The sequence below is a fragment of the Pteropus vampyrus genome, unplaced genomic scaffold (genome assembly GCF_000151845.1).
Source record: "Pteropus vampyrus isolate Shadow unplaced genomic scaffold, Pvam_2.0 Scaffold6, whole genome shotgun sequence".
Classification (NCBI taxonomy): Eukaryota; Metazoa; Chordata; class Mammalia; order Chiroptera; family Pteropodidae; genus Pteropus; species Pteropus vampyrus.
Window position 1 is genome coordinate 1745289 of NW_011888787.1, and position 24202 is coordinate 1769490.

At 42.1% G+C, this 24202-nt stretch overlaps 1 protein-coding gene across 1 annotated transcript in view; it reads left to right on the forward strand.

Annotated features, from left to right (window-relative positions):
- TBX15 (T-box 15) overlaps positions 1 to 24202 on the forward strand; it is a 100776-nt gene that overhangs the window by 44214 nt on the left and 32360 nt on the right. Inside the window, exons 2-5 of the mRNA XM_011366440.2 lie at positions 9277 to 9490; positions 14130 to 14231; positions 15819 to 15990; positions 17076 to 17243. Coding sequence (XP_011364742.2) covers positions 9277 to 9490; positions 14130 to 14231; positions 15819 to 15990; positions 17076 to 17243 — 656 coding nt within the window. The remainder of the gene's footprint in view (positions 1 to 9276; positions 9491 to 14129; positions 14232 to 15818; positions 15991 to 17075; positions 17244 to 24202) is intronic.

A 24202-nucleotide genomic window follows, 5' to 3' on the forward strand; every position in this document is an offset into this window, starting at 1 on the left:
GCCTTACCCCTTCTTTGTTAAACACACGGCATTTTTCTTTTACTCATTCATTCATTCATTCATTCATTCACTCATGAACAAAAACAACATTTAATGAATGCATAATAGGTGCAAGACACTGTCCCAGGTGCTGATGGTATAAGAGGAATAATGCAGATGGGGTCTGAATCACTCGCTGTTCTCCAGACCTGCCTGGTGGACTTCACTGCCATGCCTTTGCCATAAAGTTCCCTTTTCCTAGAAGATTCTTCTCCTTTTCCCCCCCAACTCTGCCTTTCCATCTCACAGGCATCTCTTCATTAGGTCCAGAAAAGACCCCTGGGCTGGAAGTGGTTCTTCTCACCTCTAAACTCCCACGGCATTTTGTAGATACTCCTCATGAATATTAGCGTTCATGTGTTCTTTTTACTGTTGATAAAGTGGTTCCTGAAACACATAGACACACACTTTGTAAATGATTCATAAAAATTTCACAGAGTGGATACTAACATTCTCCTTATTTTGCAAATGATATGACTAAGGCTCAAAGAGTTTAAGTGACCTGTTCAAGATCAGACAGTTGGCAAAAGAAGAGGTGAGCTTTAGAACTTGGCCTTTCAAATTCCAGTCCCCGGCATGCTACGTGCCATGCTGGATTTTGACTATACCACCTTTATTGGATCCTTTATTGACCTTTCCTGTCTCCTAAGTGATTTTGTAAGTTCCGCAGAGCATATCTTATTCAGTTTTGTGCCCCTCACAGTACTTAGTACTTTGCCAGACCCAAGCTAGCTATCAATAAGTATTTGCTGAATAAACGAATGATTGACTGAGTGGACGAATTCAGATTGCCGGAGAGGTTGTTACATAGCTGCCAGCCATGCGGCTCTTCTAGCCATTAAACACATGGTTCTCTAGGTTTGGTTCGATAGGTTGGGTGGCTTTTAAACTTAGCGTAGCTGGTGGCCTCCTGAGTATAATGTGAAGGGCATGACATATCTCCGGCTGTACTCAAATGTCTATCCTACTTATGTGTTTGAAATCGTCAGCCCCAAGGGCGCTGTCTCCAGAAGTCAGTTAAATGACACTTGTTGCTTGGAATTTGGTTGCTTAGTTCCTACGCTTCAGGGTATTAGCATGAATTTGTTTATTTATTGGTACTCAGTGAGAATATCCTAATAAGGTAAAAGGCAGGTTCTAGGGCCTTTGGGGGGGGCTTCCTTTTTACTTCATGGAAATAGACCACTGTGGCAGACATCACACGGTGTGATGGCCGTAGGGTGGGGGGTGGAGGCTGGAAGTAGTTGTGGTTGCAAAGAGCAAACAAGCACTGGCTCGCGGATGAACTGATGTGTCACTTCACACAGAAAAAAATGCCGAGAGCCTCAGGAGGGGCCTGTGTTGACAGCTGCTGGCCTAAAATTGACTGGTACATCTTGAAGACCACCCAGTCTATTAAGACCGAGTTTCTGGAGGGCTTCTGGTGCACGAGGTGCTTTCCATTGAATATCGCCGTGTGGCTTGTGACCCAGTTTTGATTATTCCATTTACGCATTTTCCATGCTTTCATCGGGAATAGTTTCGGAACCAAAAGTTAGTGTCAAAAATTTTAATTTTATGGGGAGGACGAAATAACATCATTGAAATTGGGACTCTTCTGGCGAATCCAGGACTTGTTTCTTCTTGGTCTTCCTGATGAACTTGATCGTTGGCGTATGATCTTATATGTAATGTGATACTTCACTGTTTACAGCGTACTTTCACATACATTATCGTCAGATGAATTCTCCTCAAGCATCGATATCCAGTTAAAACGATCAAAAGCTCCCGGGCCCTGAACTCTGACCTGGGGTAAGCCTGAAGAAACCAAATTCTGAACTAGCGAGGCTACCTCAGCTGCCTTGTCTTGTCTTTCAGTGGTGTCATTATGCATTTCTCAACCTCCAAACATCTTCCAAGTACTTTCTGTTATTTTGCTCATGGTCTAGGCTAAAGCAAAAGGGCCATTTGACATTGACGGTGATCTTCAGCGATCTGTCTGTCATATGTGGATATTTTACCCGGGTGGGGCTGGGGACAGGAAGTAAAATACAACAAAAGAGGGCCTTGCACACTTGTGCGCCCTTATTAAACAGTATTAGGTTGCCGAAGGGACATAAAATATCCCTGAACGTGACTGCCCTGCTGCTGAGAAAGACTAAGTCCCGTGTGACCTTGGTTTGAACTTTCTCGTCTCCCTAAAGAACTGACGGCGTTTTAGTTTCCACAGAACTGTTTCCGACGGAGAAGCCCGCACGTTAGTCCCGCATTTCCAGGTTCAGAGAAGGATGCTCACAGCGCTGCAGGTCTTGCTCGGAAAATCGGCACCGGTCTACACGGCAGGGGCATCACCGCCAGTGTCGGACTGACTCGAACCCCACTCTGACACCTCCCAGTTAGATAACGTGAGAAAAGCCTCTTCATTTTGCCAAGCTCCATTTACAAAATGGCAGCGAGGATGCACGCTTCGTAGGGCTTTCTGTGAAGACCGCGCGGGATAATGTTGATGTACGATCCGGTGTAGAGCTTCTTACTTTTCTTTCCCTTTTCCCTTTCACCTTCGAAGCGTGCTGGAGCCCTAGCCTGAATCTTTAGTGATGCCGAGCCTTGGTTTGATCAACAAGAGACAGATATAAAAATGACCGCTGCTACTTCTTTGCAAAACAACTCTTTAAAAGGCTTAGATCTCGGGGATGACTTTGGGTCCTCGCCTCTGGTTCTGTGCATCACCGAGAGGGTGCTGGTTGTCAGGTGGGGATGTGTGCCCTTACTCTCCTTAACTGGTTTATTGGCATGGGAGCGGCAGGCTTCAGGTTACCTCCCCGTTTTTCCCAAATAGAAATCAGAGGGCACTGAGAGCTTGGAGACTTCATTCCATTACTAATCAACTAACAGGCTCGTTTGAGTGTTTGCTATCATCGTAATTTTAGTTTAATCCAACCTGGGTTATAGTTCATTCCCTTGAAGCTCTGGACTGGGTATCAAATTTGGGCTCAGCCCGTACTCGGGTCAGCGCCAAATGCTCTGCTTCTGCCGTATTTAGAATTACTCTGTGAAAACTTTCATCACCAGATTTCTCTTAGCTACCTGATAAAATCTGACATCCCAGAACCAATTTCCACTGCAAAGGTCCTCTGGAAATAGGAGTTTATTGGAGCCTGGTACACAGAGTGCTGCCTGGGTGAGCTTCTGCTGTCTGCCCCGGTGTGAATGGGAGCTCTAGATGGCTGTGGGCTGTTGGTTTAGGGACTTTGGGACTTAGGAAGCGGAACAAGGAGTGGTCGCCCTACAAATACCGGATAGGCAGTACCACTCAGTATAGTCGTGTCCCAGTTGTTGGTAGAACAAACAAACAGACAAATAAAAAAAGCATAATTGTTTATCATCTGGGTTTGGTCTTCCTTCTTTCAGATTACTTTCTTCCTTGGAGTAAAATATGACAGCTAAGGTCCAGTCTTATGGAAGTGGCGCTGTGTATCTAATCTGAGGTCATTCTCGTCTCTTATATGAATATACAGTAGCCTTCTACCACCCATCTTCAACACTGAAATCAGGCTACTATTGTACATCATTCATTCAGGAGAGGTGGCAAAGCATTAGACTTAGCTTAGGGAATTCATAGTCTGGAAAGGAAGGCAAAAGTATCTTCTCCTACATTTCAAAGAAAACTTTGGTATAAAGAAAATAAAGTCTAAACTCCATTTGTGACACTCAAATTTCTCCTAGAATATAAAGTCCATGTGGCCAGGGATTTTTTTCCCCCTCATTATGAATCTCAATAATCTAGCTGAGTGACTGGCACATAGTAAATGTTAAATAAATAGTCATTTAGTTGCGTCGAACCTAACTTTCCACCTTTATCTTTTATCTCACCTCCTCTCTTCCCTTATGTATTTTAAGTTCTGGCCATATCAATGTGTTTGTAATTCCCTAAATATGAGTAAGCTTTACTCATGTTATTCCCACTATCTTAAATTCTGTCCTCATAATTCTTTGCCTGCTCATATGGAACTTATGTTTCAAGTCCATTCTCAAACGTTACTTTGTGACATCGTCTTGATGCTCTCATCATTGACTTGCTTGACCTTCAAAGCTCCTTAATACTTTGCCCCTACATCTATCTGTCGGAGCACCTATCACAGTCAGTCTTTTTTTAACAGTTTGTGTGTCCTTCCTACCAAACTGTGAGCTTCAGAGCAAGAATCTGTTTTATCTGTCAAGGTTCATTAACATATAACCCGATCTATACAAAGAAGAAATGTTTGGTGAAATAAAAATGGAATTAAATGTAGTCTCATAGGCCTGCCATCCTTAGGGGGGTGAACCGATGCAACCTGGATTTGCATGTTCATAATGTATGGTGGTGATAATAACTCTTAGATTTGGTCTCTGAAATGATGCTGTGGATGTAAAGTCTTAGCAGAGCTCCAGCCACACAGTAAGTGCTCAATAGATGTTGACCATCTATTTGGCTGGGATAGTTCTTACGAGCTTATATTCATCTCACTGTCCAAAGTCATTAACATAATTAGCAACAGAATCATTAGATTCAGTTTTATCATAAAGACATAAATGTAATATTTCGATCAGGAAGATCTATTTCCCCAGCATCTCACAGGAGAGACAGATGAGGAAGCAGAGGCTCTGTGACATGAGTGGATTTCTAAGACCCCACTGGCGAGGAGCCTTGGTTTCTCAAGACTATTAGTTTAAGTGGGGATGAAAATCACCTGGCAGACTGTGAAATATGTTTTAATAGTGCCTAATTAATTTTGATATTAAATGAAAGTACCAACTCAGGCATTTTTAAATACATGTCAACCAAATCAACTTCTCGTGGTTGGTTTGTTGCTGTTGGACTTGGTGGTTTTCAAGCTGCACTGCTGATCTATCCATTAATCACTGAATTCAAAAGGGACTTTGTAGCATCCCTAGTTAAATGTGATGTGCTAGGCTATAAAGATTAAGGAAAATGGGGACTGGAATTGTTATGAGACTTGGCCAAGATCGAACATGCTAAGCCATTTCAGTCGTAAGCGTGGTCAAGATGGTGGAGAGGTGTCGCAGAACTGCTGGCTGCTTTGGCCGGGGTTGACCCGAGTATGATCTTGGGGAGACCTGATCGTTGGCTCCGTAGACTGAGGACTTACCTTCTAGGCCATGTTGTTTCTACTTTCTCTTAAGCGCAATTTTCTCATCCAGAAAATGGACATAAAAATATATGCCATGTCTACCTCATCAAATGGAAGGATAGATTGGAAAATGTGTAAAATATAAAGTAAGAAACTATTTCATAATTGTTGCTATTTGCATGAATTGAGAATTGAATTCCCTCTGAGTTAACCTCAACTTTCTGTGGGAACTTTGTGTCGTAGTATCCATTTTATCAATACGGGATGGGTCAGAGAGAGAAAATGAGCGGCACCGTGAACTGGTGGTTAGACTTTATTTTTTAGGAATTTTTTGGATGGCAATAGACATGTCATGTGACCCTATGAGTCACACAGTGTTCTTCAGTGACTTTTAACTGGCTCAGTGCAGATTCCCTAAGTTTTCTCCTTTAACTTCCTTAATTATGCGTGATGTTATCATTTATGCTTCTGATTTACTCAAACGTCCCTTGTTAAAATACTATTCACAAGAGGCATCAGATAGCCAAGAAGTCTTTCCAGGTGATTCAAATGAGCTCCTAATGGTTATTTTTTGAAGGCAGGAAGTCACAAATTGCCAAGAATAAAAGAACTTGAAAACTCAGGGGTGTTTTCTGATCTTCAAGGGACTGATTATATTTCTGAACGGTGACCTGATTTGATTGAAATAACCAGCTATGCATTTCTTACGTTCATACCTTTGGTAACTTTATTACACACTGTGATTAACAGCTGAAATAACTGATCTGATTAGCCTAAATATTTTATATAACTATGACTTAGAAATGTATCTTACAAAGGATTAAACTTTAGTTTTACCTAGACTGTGGATCTTGCCTCTGAGATTACCATTTTTAAAGTATTATAGGGTAGCTTATGTCACAGGCAGCCCTAACTACTCAAGAAGTTTTCTTTAAAAAACTATATGACATATGATATTAATTTTATTTCCAAATTGGACATCTAAGAAACAGTCAAGAATGGAAAATTACATGGTGCCCATGTTACTGCGAACATGGGCTGGTGTCTGCATTCTGTATATAAGTCACATGGCCTCTTTTTGTGAGGCAGTGAGAACCTAGGAGCACAGAATATTTCCAGGGAAACAAGTAACTGTCCCCGAGAAGCCTCTTACGGGGCGAATACTGCCTCTGCCTCCACTGGCTGGTCCATTTCTTTTCTAACAACCACGGGTCCCCAGGACTGTTCCAGCTCATCGATCTCTCTCTTCTGATTTCTGTGTGACATACAAGACAGTACGTGATGGCGTGGGAAGCTGCGTGGCAGTATTTGTCTTTGTTTCTGATTATTTGTGAAAGTGCCCGGTTTCTGCTTGTACTGGAAATACCTGGAAGAGGAGCCCCATTGTGTACTTTGGTATTTGCCAGACTCTAGCACAGTACTGGGCACATAGTAAGCACTCAATAAACACATCATTAATCAGCACTGACTGGGAAACTTCTCAAGGTCTGGGATTCTGTTTCAAATTACCTACATGGTACCTCAGATAAGGCCATGTGCTGATAGGTGCTTATTGATTGATTTGATGGAAACTATAAACAGAATATCCATTCGATTCTGTAACTCCTGTGATAGTGTGAGTTTGGGCCCCAAGTCTTTTTCTTCATATACCTTGTCTTGCCCAAAGAGCTTTAAATATGATGCTTGTCATTGCGGTTGCCTAGCTTATCACGGAAAGTTGCATTAGAGAAGATTCTTACATTCTTCAAGTCATCGGAGGTGGAAGAGATCACAGAAGTTTTCAGTTCAATCTTTCTGATGGCACGAGGGGGAAATAGGTCCACTGTGGTCCAAGGTTATTCACTGATCCATTTAATGTTACATTCTGAGTATTCATTTTATTCTGGATGACACGGTGAGTTATGAGTCGAGTCTCTTATTTTCCAACTCTCCGACCATAGTCCCCATTCCAATCCCAACCTCCATTTGGCTGCCATTAAATATTTGTCACTTCCTACAGTGATATCTTTCCTTCCCCTCCCCTTTCCTAAACACACATTGGGGAAATCAGATGTCCAAAATTTCTGCTGGGCCCTACTTAGGGTGTCTGTTTCCAACTTTTTCATAATTACAGCACTCTGGGGCAAGGAGATATCTTAACATTTTGTTCCCAAAGATGGGACAAGGTTATTTTTTAAAAATCTTGCTGAGAAGTTTTTGAAACATTCACAATATTCTTGATAAGGGAGGAGCTCTTGGCATGTGACAGACACACACTGGGAGTTGGGAATCCATGTCTCGGAGGACCGCCGTTACTGTCCTTGGCCAAGCGTGTGCTGAGGGAATGGCTCTGCTCCTGGAAGGTATGCAGAATCAGGCGAGGGAGGACATTTGTCACTTGACGGCGGCTCTCATCTTAGATAAGTAGCTCCACTTTTCCGTGTTTGAAGGAGACCAAAATTAGTAGCTCCTGTTTAGCCCAAGGTATAAAATTATATGCTTAGACATGTAAAACCTAGTTATAAAACTTTCTTATTTTTTTTCTGGTAAAGGTGGTGACCTGACTAGTGATTGTGGATAAACTGAAAGTTGTGGGCAGAGACTTCCCTGTTATTTAGGAGCTTGGTTCGGTTCTACAGTCCCCTGAATGTCTTCAGAAGTGAAGGGTGAGGAATTGGGGAAGATGGAGAGAAACGGCACTTTGTTCCCTGTGGGCTTTGGCAAAGCTGTGGGAGATTCTTGCTGGAAATGCTGCCTGGGTTTGAGAGAGGAACACATCAGGGCTGGAAGGAAAGAAAATGAAGGTATCATGGGATGGGTTGTTCACAGGCTGGAAGTCTGCTGCCAGTAAGCGAGCATGGCAGCAAGACGGTCTGGCGCTGTCCCACCCTCCTTCCAGCTTCTCGTGTCAAGGACTGATGCCCAAGAGGCTCTGACCTTTGACAGCACTGAAGAGCCAGATGTCAGAGTAAGACACCGCTGTTTCCGACCTTCAGTTATGTATGTATTTACTTATGGGGAAGCGATCCGATGTTAAGGGTGAGTCAGAGAAATAAGATTCTTAGGCTCGGCTTGCAGTATCATCTGACCTAAGAAAATTGTCCTAGGTAACCTGAGTTTTTAGAAATCTTAGGAGATAACAATTCTTGGCCCCGGGCCCCTAAAAGTAAGGAATTTAAGAAATTACAGAAAATGCTCTGGTCAATCTGAGTCTAGCCTTCTCCATCAGTCTCCATGCCCCCACCCCCTTTGCGAGTACGGAAGACACCGGAGGAAAGGACCGTCTGGCCCAGCACGCCAGCGTTTTATTTGGTTGCTCTCAGTCCTCCCTTCCTGTTTGGATCACCCTCCCCTCTGCCCGTACTTCAGAGACCAATCACGGTGTCTCTCTTCTGAACTCATTTCTTCCCTTTGTTTCAACTGCCTCCTTGGGTAACTTTCTCCATATGCTTACACTCTTGCCTCACAATGGTTTCTTTTTTGTTTTTTCCTTTTTTTTTTTTTTTAATCCAAAATGGTCTGATTGAACTCTTAGGAAGAGCCGTTTACTCAAACGTATGACAAAGTGCTTCTAAAGATCCCAAACAACTTTTCATTACTTTTGATATATACACGGGGGGAAAATTGCTGTGTTTAAAAATAACTGACTGATGGGCAGTGATGCTGAGTGGGATGGAATTCAAGAACATGTTGTCAGCACCGGATCTTCCCTAAGTGAAATAGTCTAATCTAGATCTGGAGCTAGAGCCTGTAATTATTAGCATTATTTTAAAAAATGTGGCCTTTATTTATTTTGTTGCCCAGTTAGGTTTCACTCCCTTCAACGTGGTGACATTAGTACTCTCGATATTGCCTGTCGCTGACCAATTTTCTTCAGCTGTTGCTAAAACTTACGAAAATGCCAGATGTCATGTTGGAAACACGAAACCTGAAAGAAGGTCGTAAATCACAAAAACAAACCATAAAAAACAAAAAATACCCCAAGTGCCGTGCTCTGGAGCTTCCCTGCTTTAAGGCTCCTTTTGTTTGCCTCTTCCCCCCTCCGCCGCCCAACCCCCTCCCCCCCTGCCTCCCATCTTCCGGGGTCAGGAGCGTTGGCGGGGAGCTCGGCAGGTTCTCACCTGAGGCTCCATGGCTTGTTTTGCAGATTCCGAGCCGAGCACTGGTTCAGACTCGGAGGTGCTCCCCGAGCGGACTTCCTGCTCCTTTGACGCTCACGGCGACCTGGGCCCCGGAGCTGCAGGCGCCGTGCCTGCTGCCATGTCTTCCATGGAGGAGATTCAGGTGGAGTTGCAATGTGCCGACCTCTGGAAGAGGTTCCATGACATCGGGACTGAGATGATCATCACCAAAGCGGGCAGGTAAGGACAAGTTCCTTTGCATGGCCACGTTCAAAGAGCAGAGAACAGAATAGGAACTGTTGCCTTTCCCCTTTTCATTTATTTGTGGCAGGCAGCCTTGGTGAAGCCAAAGCCACTTGCACTCACATTCCTGCATCTGGACGTGTTGGCAAAGTGATCTTGTTGTGTTAACTGGGATTTTGCTATTTTCCTCCAAGGGCCACTCAAACCAAGTCACCTCTATCTTCGCAAACATTTTTCACCCACAAATGTATTTTGGTTGATACTGGAGATCCGTGGTATGTAACAGCCAAACTGTTTTCCAGAGCAAGCGATACATCACCATCCTGTGTTTTCAAGAGAAAAAATTTGCTCCCTAAACCATAGCTTGCATCTTCCAAGGCATTTAAAGCAGCCAGACATTCATGTAAGAATTTTGTTTTTGGTAATAATTGGCCTTGGTGCATCTTCTGAGCCTTGCTTGTTGATCCACTGTGTTTTATTGTGGGCTTGAAATTATCACAAAACTTAAATGGCAACCTCGTGGAAACTCTTGCAGAACTTTTTATGTAGGATGATAAAAGTTTAAAAAAGGCAGTTTCTCTTGAAATAAACACTTTTAATTAAGTTACTCTTTTATTGGTATCTTTCAATTTTCCATAGTTATGTATCTGTTTTGTGCTTGCTACTCAATATCTACTGTATTATTCAAACTTCATAAGAATCCTATAAAGTTGGATATAATAATCCCATATGTCAATGAGGATACAAAGGTCAAAAGAGACTAATTAACTTGACTGGGGCCACACGCCAATAAAGGGCAGCTCTAGAATTCTACACAAATCTGTTTGATTCTAAAACAACATAACAGCCTCAACTATTTATAACTCTGCCCTGTTAAGAAATGGCTGTAGTTTTTGCCCCTTGGATTAAAAATGAAAAATGATTTAAATAAAAATAAATCAGGGCTAAGCTTCTTAAGTATGCAGGGACGGATCACTGAAATTAAAACAGTTATGCAGTTTTCATATTTTCAAAGCTGATCTATGTAGTCTCTTGTCATGGAGACCAGAAAGACTCACCTCACTGATCAGAAGACATCTTCATAAACGTGGACATTTAAAGTAAAAGGATATTTTAATGGGGTCCAGTTCACTTGAATGCATATAGAGGAACCTCCCCGTACAGTAAGATAGTTCAAAAACATGATGTTAAAAGGAACCCAAAATCTAGAGCTTTTTCTTTCTCTCCTAGAACCCTCTTCTCTCGCCAAGTTTTAGTAGAGAATAAAACCATCGAAAGGCTTCTTAGGAGGAGCAGCTCAGGAGGAACATAACTTTCAATGCCATCTCTTTTTTGTTGCTTGGGTTTCCATCTACTCCTGTTCTACATTTTGAGACGTTACGTCATGAAAGGAAACAGTAATTCAAGAAAAAAGATTTTGTCAAGGGGCTGGGTTTGGAGGGAGGGGGAAGTATTACTCTTTTTGTCTATAAGATCTTTCAGTTTTATTTTGGGCTTTTACTTATCACTGTTGGGTCTGGGTAGGCCATCATTTTTGCTCTTGATAGTACCCCTTTGTTTCCCGTGCTTCAGTGAATTCAGTTCAATTGAGCACCTCATTGCCAGCTCTGCTGTGACCTCGTTTTGTGATTTCTTCTGCAGTGTTTTCTTTTCCATATCTCTACCTTCGCAAATTTACTTTGATGCCTGAATATATCCAGATAGTCCCAGTACAGACCTACAGTCCGTTCTTTAGTCATATCCTTTTATTTAGGTGTAGAGACTGCATTGTTTCTGTATTGGATTGCCTCACAAGTTGCTGTTACTACACGTAATGCTACTGAAGTAATTCTGGAACAACTCCGAAACACACACACACAAAGCCTTTCTCGTCTGTGAATTTCCTTCGCCCCCCCGCATTCCCCCAGCTGATTTCTTCCTTTCACTTCTTTTTCCTTCCTATGTAGTGTCCTTTTACATTTTATTTCCAATTTCCATTTTTTAGTTGCATTAGTTATATATGACTCTCTAGTTCTTTTTCCTGATCAGAAGCTCTTAGTCACTATCTACTTCTTCTCATCCCTTCCCACCCCCCCCAAACTGCAGTCCTGTTGATTCAGGATGACTGCAGTCTACAGAGCCCTCCATCTTTGAATGTTACCAACCTAATCGGTATAATCAGCACCATGGACAGAGGCGGCTGTGGGGATTAATGGGTTTGGAAGACAAAACAATTGGCATAAATTTAGCCATAAAATTAAAACCAAACACATCTCATTTTGTGAATATGAAAGATTAATTTTCCTCTAGGGTATTATGACTTCACTTGATGTTCTGTGCTAAAATACTGACAAACAGAAAAAGTAACTTTTGGTAAGTTTTAAGGTAAAGAGAAGTTAAATATAGTCATAGAATTTTAAAGCAAGAGGACACCTTAGAGATCATCTAATCTCTTTCCTTTGTTCTGTAGGTGATGGGGTTAAATGACTTATCCAAAGTCACACAGATCATTCATTTTAGATCTTGAGTACTGGGAAGAGACAGGTAGCTTCTCTACTCAAGGTCATATAAGTGCCTTAGATAAAACAGGTATTACATTTAAAAACATCCAACCCCTTTTCTTGAAGTCATCAAGTAAAGAAATTCATCTCTTTCAATGAAAAGCGGCCTCTATAGATGCCTGAGAGGAACCACATTTTCTTATCTCAGATGGCAAGAGAGAGGACTTTCTCTCCATCCCTGGCAAGATACTCTCCCACCATTTACATACACAGGGCAATCATAAGTCATTGTTACTAAGAAGGAAATTACTGATCTATATTTAAATGTATAAACCAAAGTTTCCATTAAAAAAAAATTAGTGTGGATTAAAGTGCCTAACCTGTAGTGATTTAGTCATTATGAGCAGTCCATTATCAAATTTCATTAGCCTACCATAAGACTAAAATATAAGGCTTTCTAATTAAACTCGCGAAGGTAGAGGGATAAAATCTAAACAGATATACCAACAGAAGCTTCTGAAAAGTTATAAAGTGGGAAAGAAGGAATGGTTATTTAACTAAGAATTAGCCGTCATTCCTATTACAAGGTCTATAGTCCCTCTTGCACGTTCCCTCAAATATGATTATGATGTCATTGACCTACTACCAGAGGACATTTGCTTTTTAAGCTGCTTCTGGTGAGCAGTGGAATGTGTGACTAGCACAGACCGCCCCTCATGTAAACAACCAGTGCGCATTTACAAGATGGTTTTTCTGGGGTCATGGTATGGTCTATGGCCGTGAAATGGAGCAAAGCCAATTAGGCTGTATGTGGATCAAGCCTGTGACCTTGACCTCATTAGCACTGTGCTCTGCCCAGCTCTGCTAAATGGCCCCAGATGGTTAAGCTTAATGTAGCATTTTGTGTACAAGTACCTTAGAGTGCATTCAGGGCGATCCAAAGTTTTGAACCAAGCACTTTTTTATGTCTGGCTCGAAAATGAATGACATGCAAAAGAGCTTGATGTTTTTCTTATTTCTTATGGTTAACAAAGAATGGTGAATTTTATTCTGGATGTCTTGAAACACAATACCTCTTTTGGGTTGTTCCCTCTTCAATTATGAGAGTAAGTTGTAAAGTGCCATATCCTGACCTCGCTTGCTTTGGCAAGTTTAACAAGCCATTGTGGTAGAAACAAGGTATTGCCCAGAGGCCACTAGAATTCATTTGGTATTTGCTCCCTATTCCACAGGGTCCTTCCCCTAACACACATGTTGACAGCTTGAGAACTAGCAGGAATTTTTCTACAGTTTTATACATTAAAAAAAAAACCTAAACAACCCACCCCCCCAAACCCCACAAACCTTTGGAGGCCCTTTGTCTGGGAAGCGGTAGCACCGTCCCCCCATTTTTTTTTTCTTTTTCTTGAGAGATTATTTTTAGAGTGGTCATTTTCAAATAAATTCAATCAATTAGAAATATTTTATGATCATCGATAATAAGCTGCGATAAGCTACTTGGGGAATAAGAAGATTATAAGTTACTCAAGTGTGTTAAGTATAAGAGTGTGAGTATATTCAAGAATGTTGTGGTCTGATAGGAAATGTATGTGTGGATACACACACATCATCTCTCTGTCATCTATCTATCTATCTATCTATCTATCTATCTATCTATCATCTATCTATCATCTATCATCTATCTATCTATCTATCATCTATCTATCTATCATCTATCATCTATCATCTATCATCTATCATCTATCATCTATCATCTATCATCTATCAATCATCTATCAATCTATCTATCAATCTATCTATCTATCTATCTATCTATCTATCTATCTATCTATCTATCTATTTATCTATCTATCATCTCTCCTCACATTAAAGGTTAACTAATAATATAAAGCAGGGTGTGGTATGAGCCCTTTGAGTGTATGAATCATCAAATAAGTCAATTTAAATTAAGAAGAGGTGCTGTTTCAGCAACATAAGTTGTCAGCATATTTTATAGTGGTAATTTCCAAAGTGAAAACTATCTGCCGACTTTGAGAATTAGAGGGCGCTGGACCCTGGTGTGCTTCAAGTTCCTAATGAGAAGAGACTCTCAGCTTTTTCTCCTGCTACTTCTTCCCCTTTCATTGCTGAGCTTCCTACCTTACTCCCCTTCATAGGAGGATGTTTCCTGCCATGAGAGTGAAAATCACTGGCCTGGATCCACACCAGCAGTACTACATAGCAATGGACATTGTGCCTGTGGACAATAAAAGATACAGGTAATGAATGGCTCTGAGGGGTGGAATTGTGGGTATCACTGACGTTCTAGAACTGTTCTTTAAACTCATTAGACCAAGTGTTTTAACAGTGCACCTTTAATGCACTGTATGGGGAACAAGGATGAAGGATATGCCAATGGCCTGTGGCAGAGCCCAGGCAGGTAGAATTCACCAGAGGTGGGAAATCAGGGCTCAGCGGCAGTTTGGTCTAGACTCCCTACTAGACTCCCTACTATTTCTGGGGAGAGTCAAACTGTATAGTGTCTGTCAGAGTAGCAAAAGTCAAATGGATCTGGTCTAAAATTAATTCAGTTAACATCGAGAGTGATTAACATACTGAATGATTTAATTTATAAAATACTGATTGAGATGAGATGATTTCAGAAAGGGGAGAAAGTGGACCAGTGCTTTCAATATATTTGATGGATTACCCTGTGGACAACGGAGGGGAAAATAGGAGAACTGGATGAGACTTCAAGAAGAACATCTACGTAGGGAAAATTATTGTTCATTCATACGGGTTGTGAGCGAGTCTGTTAAGTCACTTTCCTTCGAAGTCATGAAAAGCCATCACAGTCTCTGTGTCTCTTGGATGGCTTACAGGTAGTTCTTGTCTGAAACAAGTTGTGGCTTAACTGATCCCTCGAGATCTCAATGCAGTCAGTGGATCGTGACTCATTTTGAAATATCTGAAGACCAGGACTGGTATGGCAGCGTGAGAGAGAAGTGGTCTCGATGGCAGGACTTACGAGGGGAGACGCTGCACATCTGTTTTAGAGGATCTTGGGAACTGTGCCCCTGTTTGCCAGCGTCCAGGTCCCAGGTGGTCCTTCGGAAATGGGAGGCAGGAAGTGTCAGATTCATGGAGAATACTCTAGAACTACAGGGCCATTAGCAAAGTCCGAAAAGCTGACCTCCTTTGCTACCAACAACATCTCATTTCCAGTGGTTTTGTGGGAAAATAAGGTGGAGGTGATGATTTTCTTTCATCAAAGAAAACACCAACTGGGAGGACTTGGCGGTGTTTCTGGTGATGCTCTAAGGCAAAGGCCCTCCATTTTTATAGAAATGCCTCGAAATCCAGATTCTTAGCAAGGAAATAGTTAACAAGTGAGAGGCTTAGAGGGTCTCTGCATATAGCTGTGTTTTATAGGACAACATAGAAGATGTTTTTAATAAGGAAACAAATCCCGAACAAGTGGCCGACGGATTATATGGTTTGCATTTGAAAGGTGAAAGGTTGCAGTAAAATCCCTTTCCGTATCTAGCCACGTGGGTTTAGGACGCGCGTGTGCACGCAGGGGTGCAAGGCCAGGAGAGGCAGAAGGAAAAGGGCTGCGGGAACGTTTCCCTGTGAGACGCGGCGTGGATCATTCGACACAGCAATTCTCTGCTCTCGCCCACCCCATCTCACGCCCCATTTCTACCTCTGTCTAATTTTTCCTCATTACTTACCCTTCTCTGTTGAATCTCTACTACTTCTCCATTCTTGTCGCCGCTTCGTCTCTCTTCTCTCCTGTCCCTCCTGAGCCTCCATTCCCTCTGCATCTGTCTCTGAATTCTCCTCTCTCTCTCTCTCTCTCTCAGATACGTGTATCATAGCTCCAAGTGGATGGTGGCTGGCAACGCTGATTCCCCCGTGCCCCCAAGAGTTTATATACACCCCGATTCTCTAGCTTCTGGAGACACTTGGATGAGACAGGTGGTCAGTTTCGACAAACTCAAGCTGACCAACAATGAACTGGACGATCAAGGACATGTGAGTCAAAGAATCCCATCTCCTTCTTCCTCCCTCTTCCCCCGTTTGCTCTAGAGCTGACGAGCCCCAGGCTTTTCCAAATAGGTAAAAGAAGACTCATTCTGCCACTTTAAGTCATGCTAAGGAAGTAAGCATAAGTCTTGTTTCCTTCCTGTGAAATTTCGTTTATTCCAAATCTAACGTTTAGCAAATGTCTGCTGTACGTTATGTGGTGTTTATCAGACAGACTTCTTGTGCTCCAGGGACTCATGGTCTAGTCAAGAGAAATCAGAGACAGAAACACAAGATGAATTCAAAAATGGTGGAATCGCAACATTCGGTAGAATAACTTACAAGGGAATACACTCAGAAAAAAACTGAAATGACAGTTCTGGTTAATTTGTCAAGAAATTTATGAATTTATCAGAGGAGAGTAGGGCCTAAGGCTTTTCGGGTATAACTGGAACACCCGAAGCTATTAATTATCTTTGGCAGTAAAGCATATACTGAATTTTCACCAAATGTCAGAATCCATACTAGGTGCTGTGGGAAAATTGAAGAAGCTAAACCCATGGCTCCTAGCTTCAAAAAAAAAAAAAAAAAAAGACCCTTTTTTTGAGGAAGGGAGAGCACACATATACCATTCACTCTCACATGACATAAGAGAATGTCCATAAATTCAATAAGAAATCCTCGCTTGTAGGATTTAAATCCTAGCTTGTAGGATTTAAAGATAGCGGAAGCCCATGCTGAAAATTTAAAGTGGGAGGGAACCACTGTCACATGGCAGAGACTTCCGAGAGCTTTTAGTGGGGTGATGCGTATGGTACCGGGAGAGTCATTCAGTATTTACACAGGTAAAGTAAACATATTACAACCACCAGCCAGATTAGGATACTCTGCTCCACGGCTCCACGTAATGCTCTCCAATGACTTATCCTTCCTGCCATCAGCAAGTACACTGATTTCCGGTTTCCCGGACAGCCACCCCTGATCTGTGCTCTTCCTATAATGCTTCCATCCTATGATTTTATTTGCATGAAAGCCTAAAAGATATAGGGACCTTAGAGCTGACCCTGGCCTGACGCTCCACCTTCTTATTCCAGATCATTCTGCACTCTATGCACAAATACCAGCCCCGAGTTCATGTGATTCGCAAGGATTTCAGCAGCGACCTTTCACCCACCAAACCTGTACCTGTTGGGGACGGAGTGAAAACGTTCAACTTCCCCGAGACCGTGTTCACCACAGTCACGGCTTATCAGAACCAGCAGGTAAGAGGCTGCCTTTGACAGTCCCCTGCCGTATCTGCTTTTAAAGGAGCTTGTTCAGGCTTTCGGGAAGAAATGCTCACACGTGGCACTGAAGACCTGGAATGAGAGACAGCAGGCTTGCAGTGCACACGTGGCGCTGGTGATGACAAGGCGGTAATGCCTCGTGGCAGCTGGCATAGTCTAGATTTAGATCAGAGAGATCTTTGCCCAGGCGGTCCAGTCCTCCTAAGCCATTTTCATGTCTCTCTGCGTGCGTACCCCTGTTCGTAATCCCCACTGCGTCCTGGCAGATGTCCCTCATCCTTTGCAGTTCCTTTGCAAGTTCCGAGGTTGGATTCATTCTTTCCCCCTTATCTGCGACTTTCCATGTGTCCCTCCACCTGGCTACATGGAACTCATCAGGCCTCTCAAACTCTAAGACCCGCGAACTTCATTTACACTTTCAGACTAAATTTACCTCCATGTGACCTATACACCCTACGATCTGTATGTTTTTATGTCAATAATATGTTCATTCATTCCATAAATACTTATTGAGAACGTACAATATTCCAAGCCTAGCAGAGAAATCAAGCAGGTTAAGACTTGTTTCTCGCTAAGCAAAGAAGAGTCATAGTTGAGTGAAAGACCCGTAAATACATAATAATAATACAGTGGAATAATTTAACAACGGAGATGTAGACAGGGTGTTTTTTGGTTTGAGGAATGAGGTAAATTTTCCTGGAAGAGCTGATGCTTTTTCTGATGTCGAGACACACATATGAATTAGCCAGACTAAGGGAGGGGATACGTGGTTGGAGGAGGGAGAGAGAGACCAAGTCTGGAGTCATTGTGGGCATTTTAAACAATATTCTTTTTTTTTGAGGAGGGTGAATAGATGAATTTACAAGTGATTTCACTTTATGCAATTCCCTAAAAGTTGCACGTGAATCTCATTTTTGTAAATTAGGTTGTATTTCATCTTTTGGTAAATCATCTAATTAATAGGATCCTGCAGTGAATCCTTTTTCTGAAACAAAGCATTTTTGCTTATTTTGCTTGAAAGTCCCCATTCTTCTATTTTGGGCCTGCTTGGGGCAAAATGAACTTATACTGTAATACTCAGTACCTTTGGTATAGGTACTATGCTCAGTGCTCTGATAGAGAAAGCAACAGAGGAGAAGTATTTATTCACTAAATATTCGTCAAGTGCTTACGATGTGCCAGGCAGGTGAAGGTGAGTTACGTAACCTTTGGGTCACGTAGAAAGTGTATTTCTTCCTAGTGAATATAGATAAGTTTCCTCAGACATTCTTCACCTTCAGAGGAATTTGATGTACAACAACCCCTTAGTCTGGTGAATGTTAAATGCTATGTGGTTGTTCTGTTATCTTGGCAGCTATAGAAAGTTCCCATCTTCGGATTTTCCTGGTTGATGCCACATTTGATCTAAACTAGAGGAAGAGTTTAGTTTGTTCTGGGTGCTATTTGAAAACTATTAAATCCTCTCGAACTCTTAGGTAGTTAAGATTGCAGAGGCCCTGGGGGGTCCTCACAGAAAGCTCTGATTCAAGACAGAGCAGAAATGTACACATGGGCTTTGGAGCAGCCGGAACGCTGCGGGAGAACAAGTCTGAGGTTTTGAATAACTGATCGGACTTTTTCCCAAGATCCCCTGAACCACCATTTTGATCATTAGTTTCTCACGAAGGCAGAGGTGTGGGAGTCAATATTACAACTTGAGAATTTAGTTTGTAGAACAGACTAGAACACTGATGAATGAGCTCACTGAGATGGGTTCTAGAGGCCAGGGGGGTCACTTCTGTGACCCCAGCTGAGACGACCCTTGGTGACAGTGAGGGAAGACGAAACGTGGCTCCCGGAAAGCCCGTTCGCTGCCTCGACCTCTCGTAGGCGCGTCCCTGCGCTGAGCACGTTCTCCTTGGACAAATATTTTGTCTGTATCCTGCCGGGGCGGAAAGACACCATCTGGCAACGGACACGCCTGGTCTGACTTCTGACCTCTCTCCTGACAAGCTGCGTGGCTGCGAGCAACTTTCTTAACTCCTCTCAGGTTGTGTCTCCAGGTCTGAGAATGTCCCGGCCTCACAGAACTGTGAGGACTCGAGGAGGGGACATGCACAGAGCCACCGACGCAAGCCTGGCGTCTGATTAGTGGCGGTCGGCTGACACCGATCAGTGGCTGGGTCTGCACAAGCTCGGGGCGTGGGGAGGAGAGGCCATGTTACAGGATCAACTGCTCGTTACGGAGAAAGCGGGTTGTTGGGATCGGAAGAAGCTGCCGTGGCTTTCGAAGAGAGTATAATCACTAGGTAACTACTGTGATCTCTCTGTTCTCATGTCCTTTGGTGAATTCATGATGTGCCGCCATTCAAAATGGATGACACGTACTCAATTCTGCCCGTTTTGAAGTCAAGATAACAGCTTTTGCCTGTTTAACAAGCCTCCCATCCCCGGATAAATCAACACATGATTGTTTAACAATCCCTTTGGCTATGTAGATATGATTTAATATAATACGGTGTGTTATAATAAGGCAGACTAACCTCAGCTCTTTCTCCCAAGAAACCTGAGGTCTGTATCGTATAAGTCAGAGCTGTTAGCTAACGATCATTTTCAGACTTGTCTCGAAGATGCCAGGGAGCATAAACTGTTCTCTTATGTAAGCTATATTCACCTATTACTCTGTTTTTATTTCCCTCGACCTTCCGGAATGAGAACGATTACCATTTTATGGCAAACTGCTTCCTATATTTCTTTTTAAGGGAATGGTTAAGAGGCCTATGAGAGAAAGGAGAGGAGGAGTCAGTGGCAGGTTGTCACTGTTCTGGGGATTTGGAGAAGCACGGTGAGGGGAGGGGGACAGAGGAAATGGAGTTAAATGGAGGCAGCGTCCCGTTCCACGGACAGCAATGGGCTGGACATGTGGAGACCCAGGTTCCAGTCCTAAATTTTCCACTAGCCACCTGTGTCACCCTGAGCAAGTCGATTTGTCTTTCTAGGTTTCATTTTCTTCTCCAAGGAAATCAGCGGTCGGCCTACGCTTTCTAAGGTCTCTCAGCTCTGAATTGCTAATTTCTCCCTCTTTTTTTCCTTCATGCTTAAAATTTCTTTTTAAACTGATTTATTTTCAGTTATTGTTGACATTCATATTATCTGAAATATTATCTGCATATCTGAAACGAATATTATTTCATATTCGTTTCAGATATACAGCATAGTGGTTAGACATTTATATAATTTTCGCATGATTTTTAATAGGGTTGGGAGCAATTCATTGTTATCAGAGGCAATTGACACATGATTTTCAAGTATTGAAAATTAGTAGAGTGTGTTTTTTTTTAAACCCCGGACCAACACAGTTTACCAGGTCCACACTTGAGAGTGGGAGCGTGGTGTCTCGTTGCTGGTAAACGCAATACTCCGAACTATACTATTCCTTTGTGACGCCTTCCAGTCCTCGCCATCGCTCAAGCCTATGTTTCTTGTTGGCTTCTACCTTGTCACCCAGACTGGACACCTGACTCTCTCACATCCAATCTGCCAGTAAACTCTGTTGCTTCTACTGATGGAATATTTTCTTCTTTCTAATCTCATTGTTTCTGCCCTTGTTCTGGACTCGCCTTCCCCTCACCTGCGGCTGTTGTGACAGCCTCTGGCAGAGTCGCCTGGACTGCAAGCTTAATGTCTCATATAATGAGGCATCACGTAGATTCATTGCTGGATGAATCTTCCTAAAGCACCATTTCTGTCAAAAACTGTCTATGACTCCCCAGTGCCTTGGGAGTAAGTCCAGGATTCCAGGCCTTTGGTTAAGGTCCTCTGTGGATAACTGCCAGCTTCATTTCTAGGCTTATTTTCCGTTAGTCCTCATTATGCATCCACAAGAGTTCAGCAGTCTGGTTAGAATTTTGCTGCCGTTTGCACTGTGCAGCTAGCTGCCTTTTGCACGTGTTCTTGTCTCTCCAGCAATGCCCTTCCCCATTGTCTTTATCTGTCTAGGTGTCTTCTGTTCTTCAGGTTTGGGCAAATACTGTCCCCTGTAACCTTCTTCACATTTTTCGACTGCAAATGAGCTTTCCCTTGTCAAACTGCTAGTGACTGTATCTCTCTCATGATCCTTATCACTTTCTATCTTGTGTGTGTGCGTATGTGTGTGTGTCCAATCTTCCTCTCAATATTTTGAGCTTTTTGGGAACAAAGGTTGCACATTCTACAAAAAGTAATGTGATATGGTCGAAAACACCAGGCTGGGAGTTAAGAGACTTGAATTCTAGACCTCGTTCTGTAGCGGACAGACTGTACTGCCTTTGCAAATCACTCCACCTCAGAGTTTCTATTTGCAAATTGATGTTTTAGTCTGAATCAGTACTTCTCGGTCACCAGTCTATGGAAAAAGACCTTTGCGGTCCACTGAAAGATGAGAAAAATAAAAACAGTATAGAGATTTTTTTTTATATATGCAAACTTCATTTTAATAGACTACACATTATTTTATTTTGTCCTTTTAACTTTTTTGATGTAAAATGTCATTCATTGACTTTATGAAATAATGATAGCAGGGGATAAGAGATGTGAACTCTCTTTGCTTGGTAGAACAAAACCACCGAAATATCCATGCTGATCTTTCAAATGTTGGAAGGGAGGGAATTAGAATTGGCCTATGAAAATCCGAACCCCAGAAACCACTAATTCAGATAAAGGACCCTTCCATCTCCATGTTCCTTTTTAAAATAATTTGTTATCTTTTGATCACAGTTGACATACAATATCATATTAGTCTGAGGTGTGCGAAATGATTAGATATTTATATACCTTATGCAGTGATCACCCAGGTAAGTCTAGTACTCATCTGACACCGTACGTAGCCATTACAATATTATTGATTGTATTCCCTATGCTGTACTTTACCTCCCTGGGACTGATTTTTTAATTTTCATTTTTCAATTGGAGTTGACATTCAATATTATTTTATATTAGTTTCAGGTGTACAGCATAATGGTTAGACATTTATATAATTTATGAAGTGATCCCCTGATTAGTGCCCATCTGGCACTGTACATGGTTATTACAGTATTATTGACTATAATAATACGCTGTACTTCACATCCCTGTGACTATTTTTATATCCGGCAATTTGCATATCTTAATCCCTTCCCCTTTTTCACCCAAACCCCTTACCCCACTTCCATCTGACAACTGTCAGTTTGTCCTCTGTATCTACGAGTCTGTTTCTATTTTGTTTGTTCATTTATTTTGTTCCTTAGATCCTACATATAAGTGAAATCATACAGCATTTGACTTTGTCTGACTTATTTCATTTGGCATAATACCTTTCATCCATGTTGTTGCAAATGGTAAGATTTTGTTCTTTTTCATGGCTGAATAATATTCCATTGTAGAGCTGGATCACATCTTCTTTATCCAGTCATCTATCGATGGTCACTTAAGTTGCTTCCGTCTCTTGGCTCTTGTGAATAATGCTGCAATGAACATATGGATAAATGTGTCTTTTTGAAGTAGTGTTTTGGGTTCCTTCAGAGAAATAACCAGAAGTGGAGTTGCTGGGTCCTTCTTTGTCTCTTGTTATAGCCTTTGTTTTAAAGTCTATTTTGTCTAATATAAGTATGGCTACCACAGTTTTTTTTGTTTCCACTCGCATGAAATGTTTTTCTACCCCTTCACTTTCAGTCTGTGTGTGTCTTTCGATTTGAAGTCGGTCTCCTGTAGACAGTAGACGTACGGATCTTGTTTTCTTATCCATTTAGCCACCCTGTGTCTTCTGATTGGAGCATTTAATCCATTTGGATTGAAAGTAATTATTGATAGGTATGTAGTTATTGCCACTGTATTATTCATATTTTTTATCTTTCTTCTTCTTAAAGAAGTCCCTTTAATATTTCTTCTAATACTGGTTTGGTGTTGATGGACCTCAGCTTTTTCTTGTCTGGGATTCCATCTCCGTATTTCTAAGATATTTGTGTCTGTCCCATAGTGCATAGCTCTGAATGTGTCCTTGGAAAATGACTGAGCGAATGATGAGCCAACATGTCTCTAGTACCAGTTTCTTTATGTATCTGTGGTTCTGCTCTTTTGGATGTAAGTAGTAGTGAAGTGTGAAGAAAGGGTTTCTATTTCATGAAATAGTTTATGCTTTTCTTTCCCCCTTCCCCATCCCTTCCTCCCACCCTTGCTGACTGATCTGTGCTAGCATACTGGGCTGCTAGCATACTGAAGTTATTATTACTGTTATTTGCTCTCAGAGTGCCAACTTGGCAGGCCTACAGCGGAGAGGAAGGTACACCATGCCCAGAACCTCATCGTGGAGAATAAGGTGGTAGAGGTGGGAATCAAGGTGACTCCACACTTTGTGCTTTTTCTTGGAAGAGGCGGACACCAACATGTCCTCATGGAATTAGCAGGAAATTTCCATTGCAGAGTCTTTGTCTTTTCTAAGGGGAAAAGCCTGCTGAACCTTGAGTCTCCCTACCCCCACCCCAAACAGTAAAGTAGATTTCAAAAAGACATAGCTCTGTTCTCCTCAGGTAACACAGTCTTGTTTCTCGGTGGAAACTGGCGACATGAACCAGATAGGAAGTCTGCTACCATGGCCAGGTTCGTGTGAGCAAATTCAGCAGATTTCTGAGCCACTCGTTATATCCTAAAACTATTGAGTCAGTTTTGCTCTAACTTTCCGATCAGATCGGTGCAATTTTTTTTTTTCATACAGGCTATGGTTTTTGTTTTTGTTTGAAATCCCAATGGAACACCCTTCAAGCACTATGGTTAAAAAAAGCAGTAACTGAGGGTGTTAATAGGGCAGGCTCTTTCAGCCTCGGTCCTATAAAGTCATACTCAGGATTTAGTTTTCTTTGTAGGCTGTGCTATTTATGCCTTCGCCGTGCATTGTAAGCTATACCTCATTTATGAACTTCCTCTGTGTTACTAGGCAAAAAAAA